The sequence below is a fragment of the Bacillus rossius genome, chromosome 1, assembly GCF_032445375.1.
Source record: "Bacillus rossius redtenbacheri isolate Brsri chromosome 1, Brsri_v3, whole genome shotgun sequence".
Taxonomy (NCBI): Eukaryota; Metazoa; Arthropoda; class Insecta; order Phasmatodea; family Bacillidae; genus Bacillus; species Bacillus rossius.
In genome coordinates, this window is record NC_086330.1 from 334068957 (window position 1) to 334089733 (window position 20777).

The 20777-nt window shown below is 50.1% G+C and overlaps 1 protein-coding gene and 1 long non-coding RNA gene across 2 annotated transcripts; one reads left to right on the forward strand and one right to left on the reverse strand.

Moving 5' to 3' along the window:
- Positions 1-13511: 13511 nt before the first annotated feature.
- LOC134528064 (putative nuclease HARBI1) lies at positions 13512-15654 on the forward strand. Its single transcript, XM_063361283.1, has 3 exons — positions 13512-13955; positions 14275-14550; positions 14952-15654. Exons 1-3 carry the CDS (start codon positions 13659-13661, stop codon positions 15456-15458), a joined length of 1080 nt encoding a protein of 359 aa, XP_063217353.1. The 5' UTR covers positions 13512-13658; the 3' UTR covers positions 15459-15654.
- Positions 13532-20232, reverse strand: LOC134528065 (uncharacterized). Its single transcript, XR_010074345.1, has 3 exons — positions 19909-20232; positions 18940-19328; positions 13532-16332 (listed from the first exon to the last, which is right to left on the reverse strand). It is a non-coding gene; the product is annotated as an uncharacterized LOC134528065 (long non-coding RNA).
- Positions 20233-20777: the final 545 nt, after the last annotated feature.

Below are 20777 nucleotides of genomic sequence, written 5' to 3' on the forward strand. Positions count from 1 at the left end.
GCGGTACCACTGGCACGACGTCTGTCCCACGCGGGCAGCTGTCTGGCAAGCCCGTGGGGCGGGCGGCCTTACGTCGGGAAACGCCCGCTAGGGGGTAGTGCCATGGCTGGCCACTGTCCCTGGAACCCTAGCCCGGCCTCCACTGTCACCCCGGCGCGCCCCGTCAGGACGGACGGGCGCGGCGCACTCGACTCGTCAGCGGCCTGCACCGGGTCGTCGGCGAGCCGCACCGGACACCAGGTGGCCCCGGCGACACCGGCAGCACCTGCGGTGTCCGCGGACACACCGGCACGCCCCATCAGGACGGACGGGCGCGGCGCACCCGACTCGTCAGCGGCCTGCACCAGGTCGTCGGCGAGCCGCACCGGACACCAGGTGGCCCCGGCGACACCGGCAGCACCTGCGGTGTCCGCTGACACACCGGCACGCCCCGTCAGGACGGACGGGCGCGGCGCACCCGACTCGTCAGCGGCCTGCACCGGGTCGTCGGCGAGCCGCACCGGACACCAGGTGGCCCCGGCGACACCGGCAGCACCTGCGGTGTCCGCTGACACACCGGCACGCCCCGTCAGGACGGACGGGCGCGGCGCACCCGACTCGTCAGCGGCCTGCACCGGGTCGTCGGCGAGCCGCACCGGACACCAGGTGGCCCCGGCGACACCGGCAGCACCTGCGGTGTCCGCTGACACACCGGCACGCCCCGTCAGGACGGACGGGCGCGGCGCACCCGACTCGTCAGCGGCCTGCACCGGGTCGTCGGCGAGCCGCACCGGACACCAGGTGGCCCCGGCGACACCGGCAGCACCTGCGGTGTCCGCTGATACACCGGCACGCCCCGTCAGGACGGACGGGCGCGGCGCACCCGACTCGTCAGCGGCCTGCACCGGGTCGTCGGCGAGCAGTACCGGACACCAGGTGACCCCGGCGACACCGGCAGCACCTGCGGACCGCCTGACGGCAGCGGCAGCGCCCCGGGAGCAGTGTGGTGAGTCGTTCCAATTAGGGCAGTTGGGACCTGGGGCGGGGCATTTACTCCGGATTCCCGTCAGGATGGATGGACAGCCGGTGCATGCTCTTGTCGACACGGCCGCCAGCCACACGTATGTGTCGGCTCAATGCTCGAGCGTACGGGACATTGTCTCAGATGTGGAGGAGGTACAGTTAGCGACGCAGGGGGCGACAGCGCGTATTGTTGGCCGCTCGAACATCACCCTCTCCATCAGGGACCATGTTAGTCACACAACAGCACTAGTAGTAGAGGGACTACGGGAGATGCTGATCCTAGGTCTGCCTTGGCTGGCGCAGGAGGACACCACTGTGGAAGTCAGGGAGGGGAGGTTGCACGTTGGCCACCACGAGCGGCGCACAGTTTACAGCCTGGGCTATCGGCCACCCGCCGAGCAGGGGACACCCATCACGCTCGCGGACTTGAGGAACGGTGTGCCCGCTGCCCATGTAGAGCTCATAAACAATGTCTTGTCTCAACAGCCACAGGTGTTTGCGGCCACAGATATGCTCCGCCGTACCACAACCACGGAACACACCATCCCCACCCGACCTCACCAACCCCAGTTCGTAAAACCATACGGGTTCGGACCCACTGAAAGGCACGTCATCCAGACCCAGATCACGGAAATGTTACGCGATGGAGTCATCGAACCCAGTGAGTCGCCATACAACTGCCAGATTGTCATGGCGAACAAGAAAGATGGCTCCATGCGTTTTTGTGTGAATTTCAAACCAGTCAATTCAGTAACCATACCCGCCCCACCACCGCTCATCAACATAACAGACGCTTTGGCGGGGCTGGGCGACGCCCGCATCTTCACGTCCCTGGACCTCAAGTCCGGGTACTGGCAGGTGCCGGTACGTCCAGAGGACCGCCCGAAGACCGCGTTCACTGCCCCTGACGGCCGGCGTTTCCAGTTCTGTGCCATGCCGTTCGGGCTGATGGACGCCCCCGCGACCTTCCAGGCCATGATGGTGCGTGTGTTAGACGGGTACGCGGGCGAGTTCGCCGCCGCGTACCTGGATGACGTCATCATCTGGTCACGGTCGTGGGAGGACCACGCCCGGCACCTCGGCCTGGTCCTTGAGCGGCTGGCCAGACACGGCCTCACGTGTGCCCCCCAGAAATGCCACGTGGGCGCGGCTGAACTGGAGTACCTAGGGCACATGGTGGACGCGGAGGGTTGCCGCCCTCTGCCAAAGCACCTGAACCTTATTGAGTCCAAACCCGCCCCTCGAACCCGCAAGCAGCTGCAGAAGTTGATGGGCCTTCTCAACTGGCTGCGCTCGTTCATTCCGCATTTTGCCAGCGTCACCGCCCCGATGACGGACTTGCTGTCACCCAAGCTCCGGTTTCAGTGGACCAGCGAAGCGGACGCCGCCCTGGATGCGGTGAAACGGCAGTTCCGCGAGTGCCACCAGCTCGCCCGTCTGCAGCCTGACCTTCCCCTGTTCCTTCAGACAGACGCCAGTCAGGAGGGGATGGGGACCGTCCTATACCAGGTGGGGGACAAAGGCGTGCGCCGGGTGGTGGAGTACGCCAGTGCCAAGTTCGGCCAGCCCGAACGGCGGTACCATGTGAACGAGCAGGAGTGCATGGCCGTCGTTTGGGCTATGCGCCGCTACCGCCACCACCTGGAGGGCCGCCGGTTCACGCTGCGGACGGACAGCCAGTGTCTCCGCTGGCTGGACTCCGCCCAGGGCCGCAAGTCGAAGTTCACGAGGTGGGCGTTGATGCTCCAGAACTTCGACTTCGCGGTCGAGCACGTCCCTGGACGGGACAACCAGTTCGCCGACGAGTTGTCGCGCCATCCCGACCCACACAACACGTTTCAGGATGACCAGGACTGGGAGGGGCTGTTGCCGCCAGGGGGAGTCGCGCCGCCGGTCACTCCAGGGGAGGCGCCCGCAACTTTATTCCACATCCCAAGGGCCCCCGATTATCCCGCCGTCTTGCCTGTGGAGACCCTGAGCGGATTAGTGGAATTCGTGAAACAGGCCCAGCGGACAGACGACCCCACACAGGCCGAGGTGCGGTCATGTGGGGAGCAGGTTCACCCCTACCACAGGTGCGTGGACGGGGTGTTGGAGACCCGGGTACCAGGGGACATGGACGCCTGGCGCCTTCATGTGCCGCTCGGTGCCCGCGAGCAGGTCATGGGCTTCCACCACACGCACGAGCTGGCGGGACACCCAGGTGCGCACCAAACCCAGTTAGACATCCGTAAGACCTTCCATTGGCCGGGGGTGACGCGGGACGTACGGGACCTGGTGCGGCGCTGCCAGCAGTGCCAGCAGAGGAAGACGAGGCGGTCTGACGGGGTGGAGCAGCAGTGCCCCCGACGGCCCCGCGACCCGTTTCACACCCTGGCCCTGGACATAATGGGGCCCTACCCGCGGACCACCCGGGGAAGGAGGTTCTTGGTCGTCATCACAGACATTTTCACCCGGTGGGTCGAGGCCTTCCCGGTGTCCAACGTGCGCGCCGGAACCATAGCCGCCCTGCTGGACCACGAGATATTCCCGCGGTATGGTTTCGCGCGCGTGCTGTTGACGGACAACGGCTGTCAGTTCAGCGGGAGGCGCTGGAGAGCTGACTGTCGCCGTTGGGGTCTCGACCACCACACCACCCCCATTTACCATCCCCAGGCCAACCCCACTGAGAGGCGGAACCAGGAGGTCAAGGCGCAGCTGCGGCTGAGGTTGGGGGACGACCACTCCAAATGGGACGTCCACCTGCCGAAGCTGTTGTATTGCCTCCGGCGCCGCACCAACGCTGTCACCGGTCATTCCCCTGCCGAGCTTCTGTACGGGAAGAACTTGGCTTTGCCCGGGGAAAGCAGGGTGGCCGATGTTGCCATGGGCACGGTGGCGCGCCCCAATCATGAGGAGGGGAGGGAGCACGCCAGACAACGGCAGGCCCAATTCCTGGCGGCCCACACGCCCATGACTAGTCACCCCCCACCCCCCATCCAGCCAGGTCAGCTGGTATATGTCAGGCAGCACCACTTGTCGTCCGGGGCGCGTAACTTTTGTGCGGGGTTGGCGCCTCGATGGTCGGAGCCGCGGGAGGTCCTGTGGAGGACGGGCCCCTCATCCTATGCGGTCCGGACGCCAAGGGGACGGCCCGCTAAAGTGCACCGGGACGACCTGCGCGTAGTCGCGCACGGGGTCAGAGTTGGCCCAACGACCCCCTCTTCACCATCCCCCACACTCCAGGAAGCCACAGATACGCCGCGGGAAGGAGCAGCACCTGAACCCACCACCCGGGGGGACATGCACACGGGCGACACAGACGTGGGTAGCCCTGATCAGGCACATGAGTGCAACCAACCCGACCTCCGGGACACCCCGAGCAGGTCCCCGGTGCCGCTGGCCACAGTTCCGCACGTCCCCGAGGAGGTGGGGAATCCGTTGGTCTGGTTTCCTGACGAGGAGGGGGAGGAGGTCTGTGAGGAGGAGGACGTCGAGCCACTGTGGCCGCTGGACCTCAGCCTGGCAGACGCCACGTTCCGGGTATCCGTGGACGAGCCCGAGGAGGGGGAGGAGGAGCCGGACAGTAGGGATAGGCGCCCCACCCGCAGACGTCGGGCCCCGGTCAGGACGTACTGCGCGGACGACAGCGAGCCGGTAGAGTTCGCTCCTGTCCCCGCCGTGGAGGCGAGCTGCCCGACCACCCAACCGGACACGAGGGGACCTACAACACTCTGCACAGTGGAGACCCCTACCAGCACAGTCCCCACCACACGACCACAGAGGGCCCGCCGACCCCCGGCCTACCTGGCGGATTACGAGTGGTCCAGGTCCCCGTCGAGCTACTCCACCCGGGCGCGGCCCGTAAGGGGCGATCCAGGTGTGCCAACACTCGTGGCCGGACCCCTATCATTCCCCCCGCCCACGTCATATATTCCACCACCCTGCCACACCCCGACCACACTGACCCCCCCACCCACTTGTCACCATATTGAGCTAGAAGAGGCGCACGTCGCTGCCCAGTCCCAGGGGGGGAAAGGACACGGGTCAGGGCGTAACCCCTTATCATTCATTGAGTGGGAGAGGTATTCAGGGCAGAATGTTTACATCACAACACACCACCACTCCGCCGCGTAGTGTAGGGCTCGCAGTGCGGCGAACGTCAGTGAAGTGCTCAGCGTGTGAAGCGAGGCGTTGATGCACATAGCGGTCTCAGAGAAGGGGGGGCATTTGACGCCGACCGCCAATGCTCCTCTGTCGCATAGACCGCTATGCCTCATCAACGTCTCGCAAAAGCGTGTGCACCGAACGCGCCCGTGCGCGCAGCAAAGTGCAGTTCGTGCGACGAGGCGAACGCCATACAACGAGTGCTACACCGGCGCAAGGATCCGGCCGGGTGTGGCATATCCTTCCGCCGCACTACAACAAATTGTTATAATTATGTTTTTCCACAGGATTTTATTAAACATTATTTTTTATTAATTAATAATTAAGTCTTTGCAAAATCATGTTTCAATGTGCGATTTGTCCCGAACCTGGCCGGTTCAGTTTCCCGCGAAATTCACACGTTTCCGCGGGAGGGCTGGCGGGGGAGGGGGGTCGCGCGCGGCGACACCGCTAGTGTCCTTCGAGAGCTCAACCAGGCCGGCAGCCTGCGCGCAACGCGGAACCTTCAACCTTTGCATTCACCGACATGTAGTTTTCCATAGTGTAATTTCTTTTCAACCTTTTGTACAGTTCCGCGGTCGGCCTAAATTTACCATGAGGTACTTAACTTAATTCAATCAGTGCTCCGAGATGAGTGTTTACGTCATACGTAAGTACTGTGGGGAGAGTATGTGTTTTTACGTCGGCGCTTCACGCCCAACCTAGCCTACAGGCTACTTAGTTTTGGCCCGCACGGGGCAGCCAGCAGGCGACACGTGCCATCCAACTTAATAACGATTCAGTCCCTGGGACACACCTAGACACCACGTAGAGTCGCCGGAGACACGGGCCTACGTGTTGCTAGCCCAGTTTATCAAGTGTAATGTGTTAGCGGAATAGTTGTTCGCCTAAGTGTAATTCGTCATGTCAGGGCTTATGTATCACCGTCGTACTGCAGTGCGCCACCAAACTTAATAACGATTCAGTCCCTGGGACACACCTAGTCACCACGTAGAGTCGCCGGAGACACGGGCCTACGTGTTGCTAGCCCAGTTTATCCAGAGCTAGGTATTAGTGTAGTGTATTGTGCTTCAAAATATCGTGTGCCATGTCAGAGTGTCTTTTGTGACTTTCGCGTCACGTATACGAGTCTGCCCCTCACGCGCATAAGAATCGTGAGCCGCCACTGAGGAAGTGAGCTGCGCGTGTGACTAGTCGCGTCGGGCAAACCGTTACGGCCAGAACGGGCAGCACCATGTATTGGGCTGTGCTGTATTAAATTCACCAACTATCTGAAGAGGTTTTGTGTTATTATTCAGGCGTCCCGAGTGGCCTCAACAGCTCGGGGGGCCCTACTGCGTTGACCCCTACCTCTAGCCACAAGGCCGAACCTTCCCTGAGATCACGAACTGAACAAAATCACGTCTAAATACTCAGAGGTAGCGGGGACGGCGTCAGTACGGTAATTAAACCTGTGTGTAACTCATGTAAAGCTTGCAGAAAAAGGAATAGGCATCCAAAGAATAATTAAATGAAGACAATAAATTATTACACTGCTGCAATTTCCAAAGACTAAACATACTGGCTGGCCTTAGCTATCCATATTAGTGTGATTGCTGGTACAACTTATAATACAAATACATATTTAAATATAATAATTAATTTACAATAAACATGAGATAATGAAATCAATCTGTAAACGGTTGACTGTTTACAGCGTCTGCAGCAGTCGTCCAGCCGCCGTCTCATCCCCCTAGCACTAGTGGGGTCGGCCCGTCTCATCCATTCGGGGCCCTCCCCAGGTCGCCGGCGAGCGACGCCGTCCACCAGGCATCGGCGCCGCCCCCGCCCGCAGCTGCAGGGCGCAACGAGGCACCGCCCTGTCCATCAGGGACCACTGGGAACGGCCCGCCTCATCCGTTTGCAACCTGCCCCAGGTCGCCGGCGAGCGACGCCGCCCACCAGGCATCGGCGCCGCCCCCGCCCGCAGCTGCAGGGCCGAGTCGGTCCAAAACCTGCCTGGGCCGAATGGGGCCAGAGGCCGCTGAGCTGATCCGGATCCCAGTGAAGCTGAATGGGCAGTCCATAGCCGCGCTAGTGGACACCGCAGCCACACACAGTTATGTCGTGGCCCACCTTATTCCTGAGGGGGACCTGGTGCCAGAGGTCAACACCAACCAGCTGGCCACTACTGGGACTAGCACGCTAACGACTGGGCGTGCCCAGGTAAGGATTGGCATTAGAGACATTGTGAGCTGCACCAGTGCCCTGGTTGTGCGGGACCTTCGCGATAACCTCATCCTGGGGCTACCCTGGCTGGTGCAAGAGGACGCCACTGTTGAGGTCCGCACAGGGAGGATCCATGAGTGGACCAGGGGCCGACTAACTGTATATGGGCTGAGACACACCCCACCCCCTTCCCGGGCCGAACCCCCTCGCCTAGCTGATCTCCGCCACAATGTTCCCCCTGAGTACCACAGATTGTTAGAGACAGTCCTGGAGCAGCATCCCCAGGTGTTCTCCGCAGCAGACCAACTACGCCGAACCAATGTCACAGAACATTGCATCCCCACCATCCCTCACATCCCGCTGTACGAGAAACCATTCGGGTTTGGGCCTCGCGAACTACTTGCCATCAGGGAGCAAATCGTAGAGATGTTGTGCGATGGCATTATAGAGCCTAGCGAATCCCCATACAACTGTAGGATCGTAATGGCAGACAAAAAATATGGCTCACTTAGATTCTGTGTTAATTTAAAGCCAATCAATAACCTCACCATCCCCGCACCACCACCCCTGATCAACATCTCAGAGGCCCTCACAGGGTTAGGAGACGCCTGCATCTTTTCGACACTTGACCTGAAGTCGGGGTACTGGCAAGTCCCAGTAAGCCCCAAGGATCGCCCCAAGACCGCGTTCACGGCGCCCGATGGGCGGCGCTTTCAGTTCTGCGCGATGCCGTTCGGGCTGCAGGACGCCCCCGCGACATTCCAGACCATGATGGTCCACATCCTGGATGGGTACGTTGGCGATTTTGCAGCCGCATACCTGGATGACGTAATCATCTGGTCTCGGACGTGGGAGGACCATGCCCACCATCTCTCGCTGGTCCTTGAACGACTCGCCACGCACGGTTACAGTGTTACATCGGCGCCCGTGAGCTAGAGTTCTTGGGGCACATCGTCAGCGCCGAGGGCTGCCACCCCATTCCCGAACAGCTAAGCCTCATTGACAGGAAACAGGCGCCCCGCACCAGGAAGCAGCTCCAGAAGCTAATGGGGCTGTTAAACTGGTTGCGTTCATTCATTCCCAATTTTGCCAAAATCACCGCACCCATGACGGACCTTCTCTCACCGAAAACAAAGTTCCGGTGGACGGAAGCCGCGGACCAATCACTCATCCTAGTGAAGCAACAGTTCCGCGAGTGCCACAACCTGTCACGTCTGGCCCCAGACAAGCCCATCTTTGTCCAGACGAATGCCAGCCAGGACGGTATGGGCGCGGTTCTCTACCAGGTGGGTGATGATGGGGAGTGGCGGGTAGCTGAGTATGCAAGTGCCAAGTTCGGCCCCGCAGAACGACGCTATCACGTGAACGAGCAGGAGTGTCTCGCGGTGGTGTGGGCCCTCAAACGCTACCGGCACCACCTTGAGGGGAGACCATTCACCCTACGCACGGATAGTCAGTGTCTGCGGTGGCTGAACTCCGCCCAGGGACGAAAATCGAAGTTCACCCGCTGGGCACTCATGCTCCAGGGCTTCACATTCCATGGCGAACACATCCCTGGGCGAGAGAACCAGCTGGCAGATGAGCTGTCCCGTCACCCAGACCCTGATACTATCTTCCAAGACACTCAAGGGTGGGATGACCTAATGCCACCGTCCCACCAGCCAGCTACCGGTCTAGCAGCATCACCTCCAGCGGCACTCTACATCATCGGACGAGCGGATCCCACGGTCCAAGCAGAGGCATCGCCCACCCTGGCCACTCTGGTAGATCACGTGAAACTGGCCCAGCAGGATGACCCAGACACGCAGCGCAACCTGGCAGCATGCGGTGAACGCGCCCTCCCACACCAGCGCAACCTGGACGGGGTCCTGCAGAGCAGGGTGCCGGGTGACATGGACACCTGGCAGACCCATGTACCCCCCACTGCACGACAGCTGGTGCTGCAGTATTTCCACAACCATGACCTAGCAGGCCACCCGGGAGCAGATCAGACCGAACAGGAGATCAGGAAGCTGTTCCATTGGCCGGGCATAGCACGGGATGTCCGGGAATACGTGCGCAACTGCCAGTTCTGCCAACAGCACAAGGCCCGCCGGGCCGATGGGATTGAGCAACAGCGCCCCAGGCGACCAGAGGAACCATTCCATACAGTAGCCCTCGATGTCATGGGCCCCTACCCTCGCACGTCGCGGGGCAAGCGGTTCCTCGTCGTGGTCACTGATGTGTTCACACATTGGTCGGAGGCATTCGCCGTATCCAACGTACGAGCAGGGACAGTAGCAGCCCTACTGGACAATGAGGTCTTCCCCCGTTATGGGTATCCGAGTGTTATAACGGACAACGGGACACAGTTCGCAGGACGGCGGTGGAAGGCCGACTGCGGCAGGTGGGACGTAGAGCACCACACTACCCTGACTGACCACCCCAGGGCGAACCCGACGGAACGTCGCAACCAAGACATAAAAATCCAGTTGCGCCTCCGTCTGGGGGAAGACCATTCCAAATGGGACCTCCACATGCTGAAGCTGCTCTATTGCCTGCGGCGGCGGACCAATGCGGTCACGGGCCACACCCCTGCTGAACTGCTTCATGGGCAGAATCTCGCCCTACCATGGAAGCTCCCGGTCGCAGAAGCAGCAGGAGTTGTCACCCGTCCCCCTGTCACTGACTTTAGAGAAGAGGCACTGCAACACCAGGCTCGATTCCTAGCCACGCGCACTCCACAATCACATAATCCACCGACGCCATTGGAGCCCGGGAAAATGGTGTATGCCCGGTGTCACCACTTGTCGTCTAGCAGCAAGCGCTACTGCACAGGTCTGAGCCCCAAATGGGCCGCCCCCCAGGAGGTACTGCGACATCTAGGGCCCACTTCTTACTTGATCCGACTCCCGAACGGTAGGTCGACAAAGATCCACCGGGATGATTTGCGTCTCGTCCAACCCACAGGCGCCCCAACTGTCCCAGCGGGGGACAGGGACAGTGGTAATGACCAGCATACATCCACTGCTCACCCCACGTCACCAGCTACTCAACACCCAAGCACTTCTTGTCCCACATCCCCACCAGACCAACACCCAACAACCATTCGTCCCACATCACCATCAGATCAACACTTAACCACTCCTTGTCTCACGTCCCCATCAGCTCAACACCTAACCACCACTCGTACTACATCCCCATCAGACCAACACCCATCTACCGCTCACCCCGTGCTCCGTTCGAGCGGCGCAACTTTGCACGAGCTCGTCAGCCTGATGGATCGGCTGGACCCAGAGGGATTGTCCATAGAACTTTACCATGGGGACGACCCAACCATGCTCAACCCCGTGTCGCATCCTCAGATCACATTCCCTGATGGAATAGACGACGAATCCCGATCCAGTTCGCCAGGATGGCCCGGCTGGGATCAACCACGCTGGCCATTGGACGCGAGCCATGGCAGTTCAATGTTCAGGTTGAACATGGAAGAGCCAGAGCTATCCGAAGCCGGACCAGCTCAGGAAGGGCGTCCATTCAACACGCGGCAAGTCTTGGTGGAACAGGGCTGCTAGAACAGCCCCAGGGCAACGGCAGTTACACCCAGCGGCCTATCGGGAGACAGGGATGAAGTCGAACCGCAACGGTAGAGTCAAGGGGAGTCCAGCATCCCGGGGGAAGCCCTTAACGAGGGACTGAGGCGCTCTACCCGAGCCCGTGTAGCGCCACGACACCTGGTGGACTACGAGTGGAAAACCCACATGAGAAGATCAACCGAGCGCCACACCCCGATGCACCACGCCTTCATGTAATGACCCTCCTCCCTTTGGATGCCCGGTCCATTCTTCCCATCATTGCCAGCCAAACCCCGAGCACAGAACCCTCCAGATACATTCCGAGCATTGGTGGGGAACAGGTCCCGAGGCAATGCGTGTGACATGGGGCTTCGAGGGGCATAACGGCCTCAGTGAAGGGGGGGGGGGCATTTGACGTCGTTCCAAGTGCTCCCTTCGCTCGCACAGGTCGTTATGTTCCCTTGTCGCCTCACCAGGGTGGGGGGAGTAGTTCGCGGCTTAAGGAGTCCTGCTGCGCTTGGGACTTTTTTGCGGGAAGCGGGCTCCGGGTGACGCGCAGCATTGCGGAACGCGGCAGTCGAGCTTCAGACCTGGACCAGGCAAGTTGTGTGTCGTGCCTCGCGAGTGAACGGTTCCGCCGGTAATTGAGCAGATCCGCCCGCACCAGGCCACCACCTCTACCGATCCAGCTCCCTGCCAGCCACGTGGCGACGTCACGACCCCGAGGATCTCCGCTCTACCTGTGAACTGGCCCACAGGGTCTAAACTTAGGCTAGTTGGCACCCTCAGCGACGGCAACATCGTAGCAGGGACCGGTAGGGCGACATTACATAGGTACAGTAGAACTCCAATCATCCGAACTCCGTCTATCCAAATCGCTGATTATCCGAATCGCTTTCAGCATTCCAGATAAGATGGAAACGTGGGAACGTAGGAACTTTATTGGGTTGACGAGTCACTGTCTCAGTTCTATTATTGGCTGTCATATGTCGCCAGGTGGCCGGCCTGGCCCATCTTTCACTGTTCTTTTTGATGAGTCAGTCAGTATGAAGTATCAATGAAGGCAGCAACCAACAAAGATTTAGAAAATGCGGTTTTCAAGTGGTTTTTTCAGCAACATTCTGTGGGAAACCCAATTTCAGGCTCAATTCTTTGTGAAAAAGCTAAGATCTTAGCTGAGAAGCTTGGTTGTTCATCCTTTAAAGCAAGTAACTGCTGGCTAAGAAATTTCAAGTCCAGGCACGGTATCCGTGAATTAGATTTAAGTGGCGAGAGGTTATCAGCAAACTCCAAAGCTGCAGAAGATTTTATTGAAAAATTTAAAATTGTCCTGAGTTTTTGTACAACGCCGATAAAACAGGTCTTGTTTGGAAAGCTCTGCCTAAAACCACTTTAGCATCTAAAGGGAGTGTAGTGCTCCAGGACATAAAGTTAGTAAAGACCGTGTTACGGTGCTTAACTGTGCGAACTCTACAGGAAGCCATAAAATACCCCATCTGTTGATAGGGAAGTCAAAAAGCCCAAGAGCATTTAAAAATGTGAAAAAAGCTTCCCCTCTGTTATAAAAACCAACCCAAGGCTTGGATGACTGCAACATAGTTCACCGAGTGGTACGACGAAAATTTCATTCCTGAAGTGAAAAAACACCACAAATCTCTTGGAAAAGAAGGTAGTTAAGTGCTTTTGATTGTTGATAAAGCACCAACTCATTCCACCACAGAATTGTTGGAAAGAGGAAATGGCCAGTTTAAAGAAATTTTTTTACCGCCAAACGTCACAAGCTTGTTGCAAACTAATGGACTAGTCTGTTATCGAAACCATGAAACGCCATTACAGAACGCAACTTTTAAGGAAACTTTTGTTAGAGGGCGAAGACAAAGAGGGTGTGTGTGAAAACCACAAAAAAAAATTAATTTGAATGATTGCGCTTACATGGTGGCGGAAGCTTGGAGCTTGGTTAAGTAAGTCACATTAAGACGTGCATGGAACAAGTTAAAAGGCATAAAAGCTCAAGAAAAGGGAAGGGGAGAGACAGGAGAAGATGAGGATGAAATGTCACTTGAAGAATTCAGATAATTTCTTTTGAAAATTCGTGGATGTTCAGATGTTAGTGCTGAAGATATAGGAGAGTGGATGGTGTGTGTTTCGTCATGATGATGATGAATTTGTTGAAAGTGTGAGAGAAGAATGTGTCGAGGAAGAAGATGACCTTTAACGTCGAAGTTGAAGCTGACATGGGACCATCAGATAGTGAAGCATTTGCCGGGCTTGAAACTGTGTTTCAGTGGATGGAGCGTCAGCCCGAGTGTGACCACATGAAACTTCTCACTGTCAAGAGGATGCGCGACTTGGCTGCCCGAAAACGGATGAAGACACTCAAACAGCTTACTTTGACTGAGCTGTTCAACAAGCAATGAATATTTTACGGTATGGTACGTACATGCATATTGCTGTCCGGGTTCTCGTGTTCAAGTTCCGGCATGGTTCTGCCATTGTCCGGGGTCTCAGGCTCGAGTCCCGGTGCGGCTCCTAGCGGGAATGGCTGTTGTCGATGTAGGGCCGAATCTATAGATGACTTTCGGTTGTTATCCAGTTGCCAGCAGTGCGTTTTGACTGAAATGCACATTATAGATCTCTTTCGGATGTAGGTTGACTGCTACAAAGTGGAGAGCCAACCACTTTCAGGTGAATGTGGTCTGATGGTGTTTCAACAGCTTGTTCAGCTGTTTGTTTACATTTTTTTTAACCATGGCACGGGAGTTGGACGAGTTTCGAAACCACATTGACGAAGTATTTGAATTCTATGAAGAATTGGAAAACGTGGCGCGAGCCCCGAAAAGATATTTAAGAAATATGCACGATCCCTTTGAAGTTTATCGAGACAGGGAATTTCAAATGAAATATAGATTCTCCAAAAATGTGGTTAGAGATGTGCTGTATCCATATGTGGAACACATGGAAAAACTTGATAAAAGAGGATTGCCAATACCAGCAATTAGAAAATTGCTTCTGTCTTTACGATTTTTCGCAACAGGAAGTTTTCAGGTTAGTTTATAGTAGGCCTAATACTACGTTTGGTGTCTTCTAGGCATCCCTCGCTCACTGTTTCAAACAGTACAATATTGTGCATGTAGGATGTGAACATGCTTGTTGGTAACCTTCCATTGCTCCCAAACATGTGGCTGTTAATAAAGTTGTCACATCGTCAGTGAGCAGATACATAGTTCTTGCCAAACACAAACTGGTAAAAAAATATGGAATGATGAAACATGAATTTGCAGTAGGTAGGCAAATATTATTGTATAATAAATGGTTATGGCAAATAGTTGTTAATGTCTAACAGGGCATAAATTCTGTACTTCAGCAGGTTTGCGGTGACCTTGATGGCATAAGCCAGACTACAGCAGCTGGTGCAATAAAAGATGTAACTGAAGCACTGGCTAGTCAGCTAAGACATCATGTCAGACTGCCCAGGACAGATGCAGAAATGAATTTTGCAATGCAACATTTTTTCGATATAGCAGGATTCCCTGGTGTAGTGGCACTAATAGACTGCACCCATATACCCATAGCCAATCCTGGTGCTGACCACGGTGAACTATTCAGAAACAGACATGGAATATTCTCCTTGAATGTGCAGGTAAGCATGAACATGTCTTTGTGTGTTCGTTTTGTAGGTGTTTAAAAACATAGCTAATCTACAGAAATGCTGTCACAAAAAAAAAAGCCTATTAAAGGCCTACATGCATTACAATACAATAAGTGGAATGTTTCGGTTTGCTAGTAAATAATTTGCATGGTACCAAGCTTTCAGAGGTCCTTCATATACACTGTTTCCATGCATTTTTATAGACCCTCACAACAGGCACCACTGACCTAATATGTCAACATTATTGTTGTCATTGTTAAAGTAAATAAATGTTGGACACGTGATGAATACAAATTGTTTGTATAAAAAAGCTTGTAAATTGGGCTGTGCAACATGATAGAATGTGTACCATGGTCACCTATTTTCAACATACATTTGTTTTCTGTGGGCAGGTAGCAGTTGGTCCAAATTACAAGATTATAGACATTTGCACAACAAGACCTGGATCCTTTCATGATGCCAGAATATTCAATTGTTCTGGACTCAAAATCTGCTTTGAAGAACACCGTTTAAAAGGTCTAATGCTGGGAGACAATGGCTATGCCTGTCTTCCATACCTCTTTACACCTCTTCTTCGCCCACATACTGAGGCAGAAGTAATGTACAACACTGCTCACAAACGCACGAGAAATGCTGTGGAGAGAACCTTCGGTATTTGGAAGCGGAGATTCCGCTGCCTCACCAAGAAACTTGAAAACAAAGTGGAAAATGCTGCTGCAATCATTTGTGCAACAGCTGTGTTGCACAATATCAGCATAGATGCGAATGAACCATTGCCAGATGATGAGTACCCATGGGTGGATGAAATTGATGTCGCTGCACCACCAATGGGTTTGTTTCATGGCAACAGAAATGGTCATCACTTCAGAACTGCCTTTATTCAGAGACATTTCATGTAACACCTATGTTAACTTTGCTAAATTTCTGAAATTTCAAAGCTTGCACAAACTCTTCAGTAATTGTTTGAAAATGCAAATATCTGTGCTTATATATGTGATTAGGTTGCATAAGCATGAGTTGTGGCATAATGCTTTACATATTAACACCTAGGAGTGATTTGTAAGTGACAAACAATAATAATAATTTCAAACATAAGTAGTTTATAAATTTCATTTGTGCCACCGCCACATTATAAGTGTGCATTAATTGCATCTACTGTATATAACCACAAAATTTATCACCAGTATTTACAAATACACCTTTTAGTACATAAAACATATCATTACAAGATGCAGTGAGGAAAGCAGCAGTGCAAAATTTATGTATCTGTAGGAGAATGTAAAGATAGCTGCGAAAAGCAAAAACATCACACCAACAATATTAGTATCCTCATACCTGTTGATATCAGAAACAATTATTCTCAGACATTAGGTTTAATGCCAACCTCAAAGCATGGGATCAACAGGGAGGGGAGAAGACAAATTGTAGCATGTACTGTTTGTAAGATTTTTATTAGATACTGTAGGAATATATCACCATTAATTACATTATGAGACTGGAAAGCAAAAAAAAAAAATTAACAATTCTTCATCAGTTCTTTTTCTTTAATCTCCTTTTCAATTTCTGAAATACGCAACAAGTTCTTTTCTCTTGCAATTTTTAGAGAATGGATTTCCGCATCTTGCTTCATTCGTGAGCGATGAGCTTCACGAAGCATCTCCATCTCAAAATCAATTTTTTCAATTCGTTTTTTTACTTCAGCTTCAACCATGCGTGTTGACTTCACTGTAAATGAAGAGTTTTTGCGAGGTGCAGCTCGAGGGGTTGAGTTATCTGAGACAAACACATTCAATAAATAATTATAACTATATCACTACAAACACAAGCAATGATGTTACTGATTTATTCATACTGTTATTGCAAAATGACATTACAATGCATAAGCTGTAACTTAAGAATGGTAGCTATGTTTTATCAATTAAAGAGTACTTAATTGTATTTGTCACATTCAAAACCACATTACCAACCTCAAAATTATATATATATATATATATATATATATATATATATATATATATATATATATATATATATATATATATATATATATATATATATATATGAGAGAGAGAGAGAAAAAGAGAGAATTCATTTTTATACATGTAGGTATGTGGGAACCCTGTAGGCTTTTAACTTTTATTGTATTTATTTGATTTTCAGAATAATATACTTATTGATACATTTATAAAGGATACATTTTTAAAAAGTTGTCAAATATTTGAAAGATAAATAACAGGTTTCAACTATATTGCAGCAATGTTGTTTGCCAAAAAGCCACTGCAATTGAAATATTGTTGCAATATTTTATGTTTTTAAATTTCCTTACATATTGTGAAACATATACTCTCAGCATTTTTCATGTGCTAAGAGGATTACACTTCAAAAACATACACAATTAAATTTAAGTTTCACAGCACAAATTATTATTAATGTCATAGGTATAGAACCTACAAACTTTATTATTATGAAGCAGATACCATGCTACTGTACTAACAGAACATTAACTTGAATATGAATTACAAATAAAATAAGATTGGTAGAATTTACTTTAAAAATTCAATAGGGCCTTACATTTTTACTTTAGGTACTTTTGTTATGAGGAAGTCCCATTATTGCTGCATGCAAATGTAAATAAAATTATTTTTAATGTTCGACTTTATAATATGTATTTCTGAAATATTCTAGTAAAGTATTTAATATATTAGTAATCCTTTAAAACAGTTTTACATCAATGTTTCTATAAGAATGTTTCTAAAATATTTAAGTTAGTAAGTATTAAACATTTTAAAATTATTTAAAACACTGTCATAGTTTTATTGGAACAAATTATTTCACCGGATTTATGACCTCCAAATATTACTCTTTCAGATCTCTTATTTATTTAAATTGTGCTGGTGATCGTGATTTGGTAAAACAATAACATAAATTCATTAGGTAATTAGCAATTACGGTAAATCTGTATTGTACGGATTAGCGCCAAAAAAAAATCGTACAAATATGAAATAACTTTCATTATATGCTATCTTACGTCCTCTTTTCAGAACCGCCTGCGGAGATAAAAAATTCCAATTACTTTTGGAGATATCGAATTTTTTAATATTCATTTTTTGGCGATTTTTTTTAAAAAAAAATTTAAAAATCCGAAAATACCTTTATTCTATGCTCTTTAACTTCCTCTTTTCATTAAACCCGGCGGAGATCAGAAATTCCAAATACTTTAGGAGATATTGAATTTTTTAATTTCCTTTTGTGCACTGCTGCGGCGTTGAGCGGGAAGCCTACGATTCACACATCTTTCTGGACATACCCGAATACTCACGTTGGCAAGCCTTCTTTTCTTAAAATTAGCAAAAAGTAATTAAAAATACTTTAAAACATTGTATATGGTTGGTTATATTAGGTAAGTATAGCTACATTAAAAAAACTGTAAAATCATTTTATGGTTGCTTAGCAAATAACATTTTAATATGTAGCTATCCAGCACTAGGAAACCGTTTACATGATTTCACAGTATTTTTAATGTAGCTATCCTAACCAAATCAACCATCCACAATGTTTTGAAGTATTTATAATGTAGCTAACAACCTAATTGACCATTAGTTTTCATGAGTTGCATATTTATTTACAATAAACAGAAAAAAAAAAAAAACCGAAGATGCACGATCGGGCGTTTGCCTCTCGTCTGTTGAAAGGCTTGCCAACGTGAGTATTCGGGTATGTCCAGAAGGATGAGTGAATCGTAGGCTTCCCGCGTTTCACCATTGTTGCTTGTTTACAAGAATGATTTTTTTTTTTTTCGCGACGTAGTTGAACGACTACATCACGTAAAAAGAAAATTACGTGAGTTCCTACTGTTCATCCTTTTTCCCGGTTTGTTAGGTCAGGTCAGCTACATTATAAATACTTTAAAACTAAACAACCATTAAAATTAATTTTTATTATTTTTAATGACCGTTCAGTTTCAAAGTATTTATACTGTAGCTGACCTGACCTAATCTACCTTTGTCCCGTTTTGTTAGGTCAGGTCAGTTACATTATAAATACTTAAAACTATACAAGTAAAATTAATTGATATTATTATTAATTTCCGTTTATTTTGAAGTATTTATCATGTAACTAACCTTACCTAATGGAAAATTTCTGTTATTTAGGTATTCACGCACACACGGCAAAATATAAAATGGCGTCTGTTGAATGATTACATAGGGCTTGTATTGCAAAATAAGAACGGCGATATCTCCAAAAGTAATTGGAATTTTTAATCTCCGCAGGCAGTTTTGAAAATAGGACGTAAAAGAGCATATAATGAAAGTTATTTCATATTTGTACGATTTTTTTTGGCGCTAATCCGTACAATACAGATTTACCGCAATTACTTACTGTGTGATGAGGCCTCTTCGTTATGTGAAACAATGTCAGGATGTACTAAACCAAGCTGTAATGTTGGTGACATATCAGGATTGTCCACATCATCAGTGGTTTCGAGAAGTGTTGCTGATGACATGTCACAACTTTGATGACTGCTGCCAGCCAGAGGTACCTCTTGTATGTCAAAAGTAATATTTCTTGCTTCCTGGAGATGAACAGCATTACTGTCCCAAGGACAGTTCACGTCCAGATCGAAGTGAGGTTGAATTGATGAAACTATTGTCACCACTTCTTCAACTTCAGGCTTCTTTACAAAGGCACTGCCACCACCAGTCTTCATTGCATGCTGCCTTTCCGCTATTTTATGTTTCTTTGCAGTAGTTTTCGTCTTCTCCCAACACCTGAAAACATATATTTTTTCTGTTTAATAATAAGCACATGGTTTTAATTCAACATTGCGTTAAATGTTACCAAATCTAAAGACTTCCAGTAAAATGATAAATATTATATAAAAAGGCATTATGCCACTTGTCATTTGTAAAGTGGAACATAAATATTCTAATGGACATTTATAATACAAGTGTTAAATGATATGCTGCAATAACACTGTTCTTGTCATTGACCTAGATGCTGTGAGTATTATTTACTTTAATGAAATTCACTTTAATAAACACAAGGGTCTACATATAAAAATACATCACCAGGTAAAAGAATTGAAATTTACGAACTCGGACAATACAATTAAAAATAAAGTAAAATCATGCTGTTAAAAGGTAATTGGCCTATATGATTGATTATGAATTCGGAATTTATGTTTTGATCTCCACATAACAAATCCTCTTTGGTTAAATAATTTAGGGGCTGAATCTATTAGTAATTACAAGGCACTTTACGAAAATACACAACACATTGCGTTTAAATTTTCCAATATATACATAATACATTAAAGTAAATGTAAACGGGCATACATATATTACATACCTTTTAAGCTGTGCATCGTCTCGTTTCGTTACATCACTGGCATTAAACTCCACAGAAATTCGTTTCCACGCTAGCTTCTTTTCGTTGTTTGTGACAGCATCTGTTTTTTTATTTTCTATTATATGCTTGTACTTTTTGATTAAGTCATACAATAAATACTTCTCCGCCTGGGTGAAAGGAATCAATCGTTTATTTTCGGTACAAACACTCATCGCAATAAGCACCCGATACGACTGAACCACGTTTTCTGTATAAATATTTATGGTGTAACAGACAAATGAATATCAACAAAATATGGGCGCTTTCCTACACCAGTTCTAAACACCCCAAAACTCGCTAAAACCGTGCGCTGTTGCCATATTTAAATACCATTTGGCTGTGAAAGCGCATTCAGCTGGCAAGCTCTCGAAAGTCCTTTATACGTTGTGAACGGTTGACAAGCTGCCAAGTGAATATCTGTTAACAGCACTTTCGAGAGAGGTCTATAGTTTCGGCCCGTAGTGTTTCCGGATGGGTGCCAGACTAGCTCTGTTTCTAGTCGATAGGTGGGTCGTGGGGTCTATTGCCCCTGCGTGGCCCACTAGGACCATCGGCGGTGTTGTGTGGGATGTAAGGAATTCCTTACTTGGTGGTGGTTGCGGAGTCGTATGGTTAATTGATTAGGCGCTGAAGTAGTGCAACAAATGACGTGTGTCGTTTATTCATGCGACTGTGGGTTTGGTGTAATATCGTTGATTACACACCACGTCGTACAGAGGGTGACGTCACACAATACAGAAGTTACACAATTACACAAAGTTAGCCTAAAAAGTTACGTAATAAGGCGTGGCACAAGTTTACAAAAATGTTACGTGATGGTGCGTTGCACA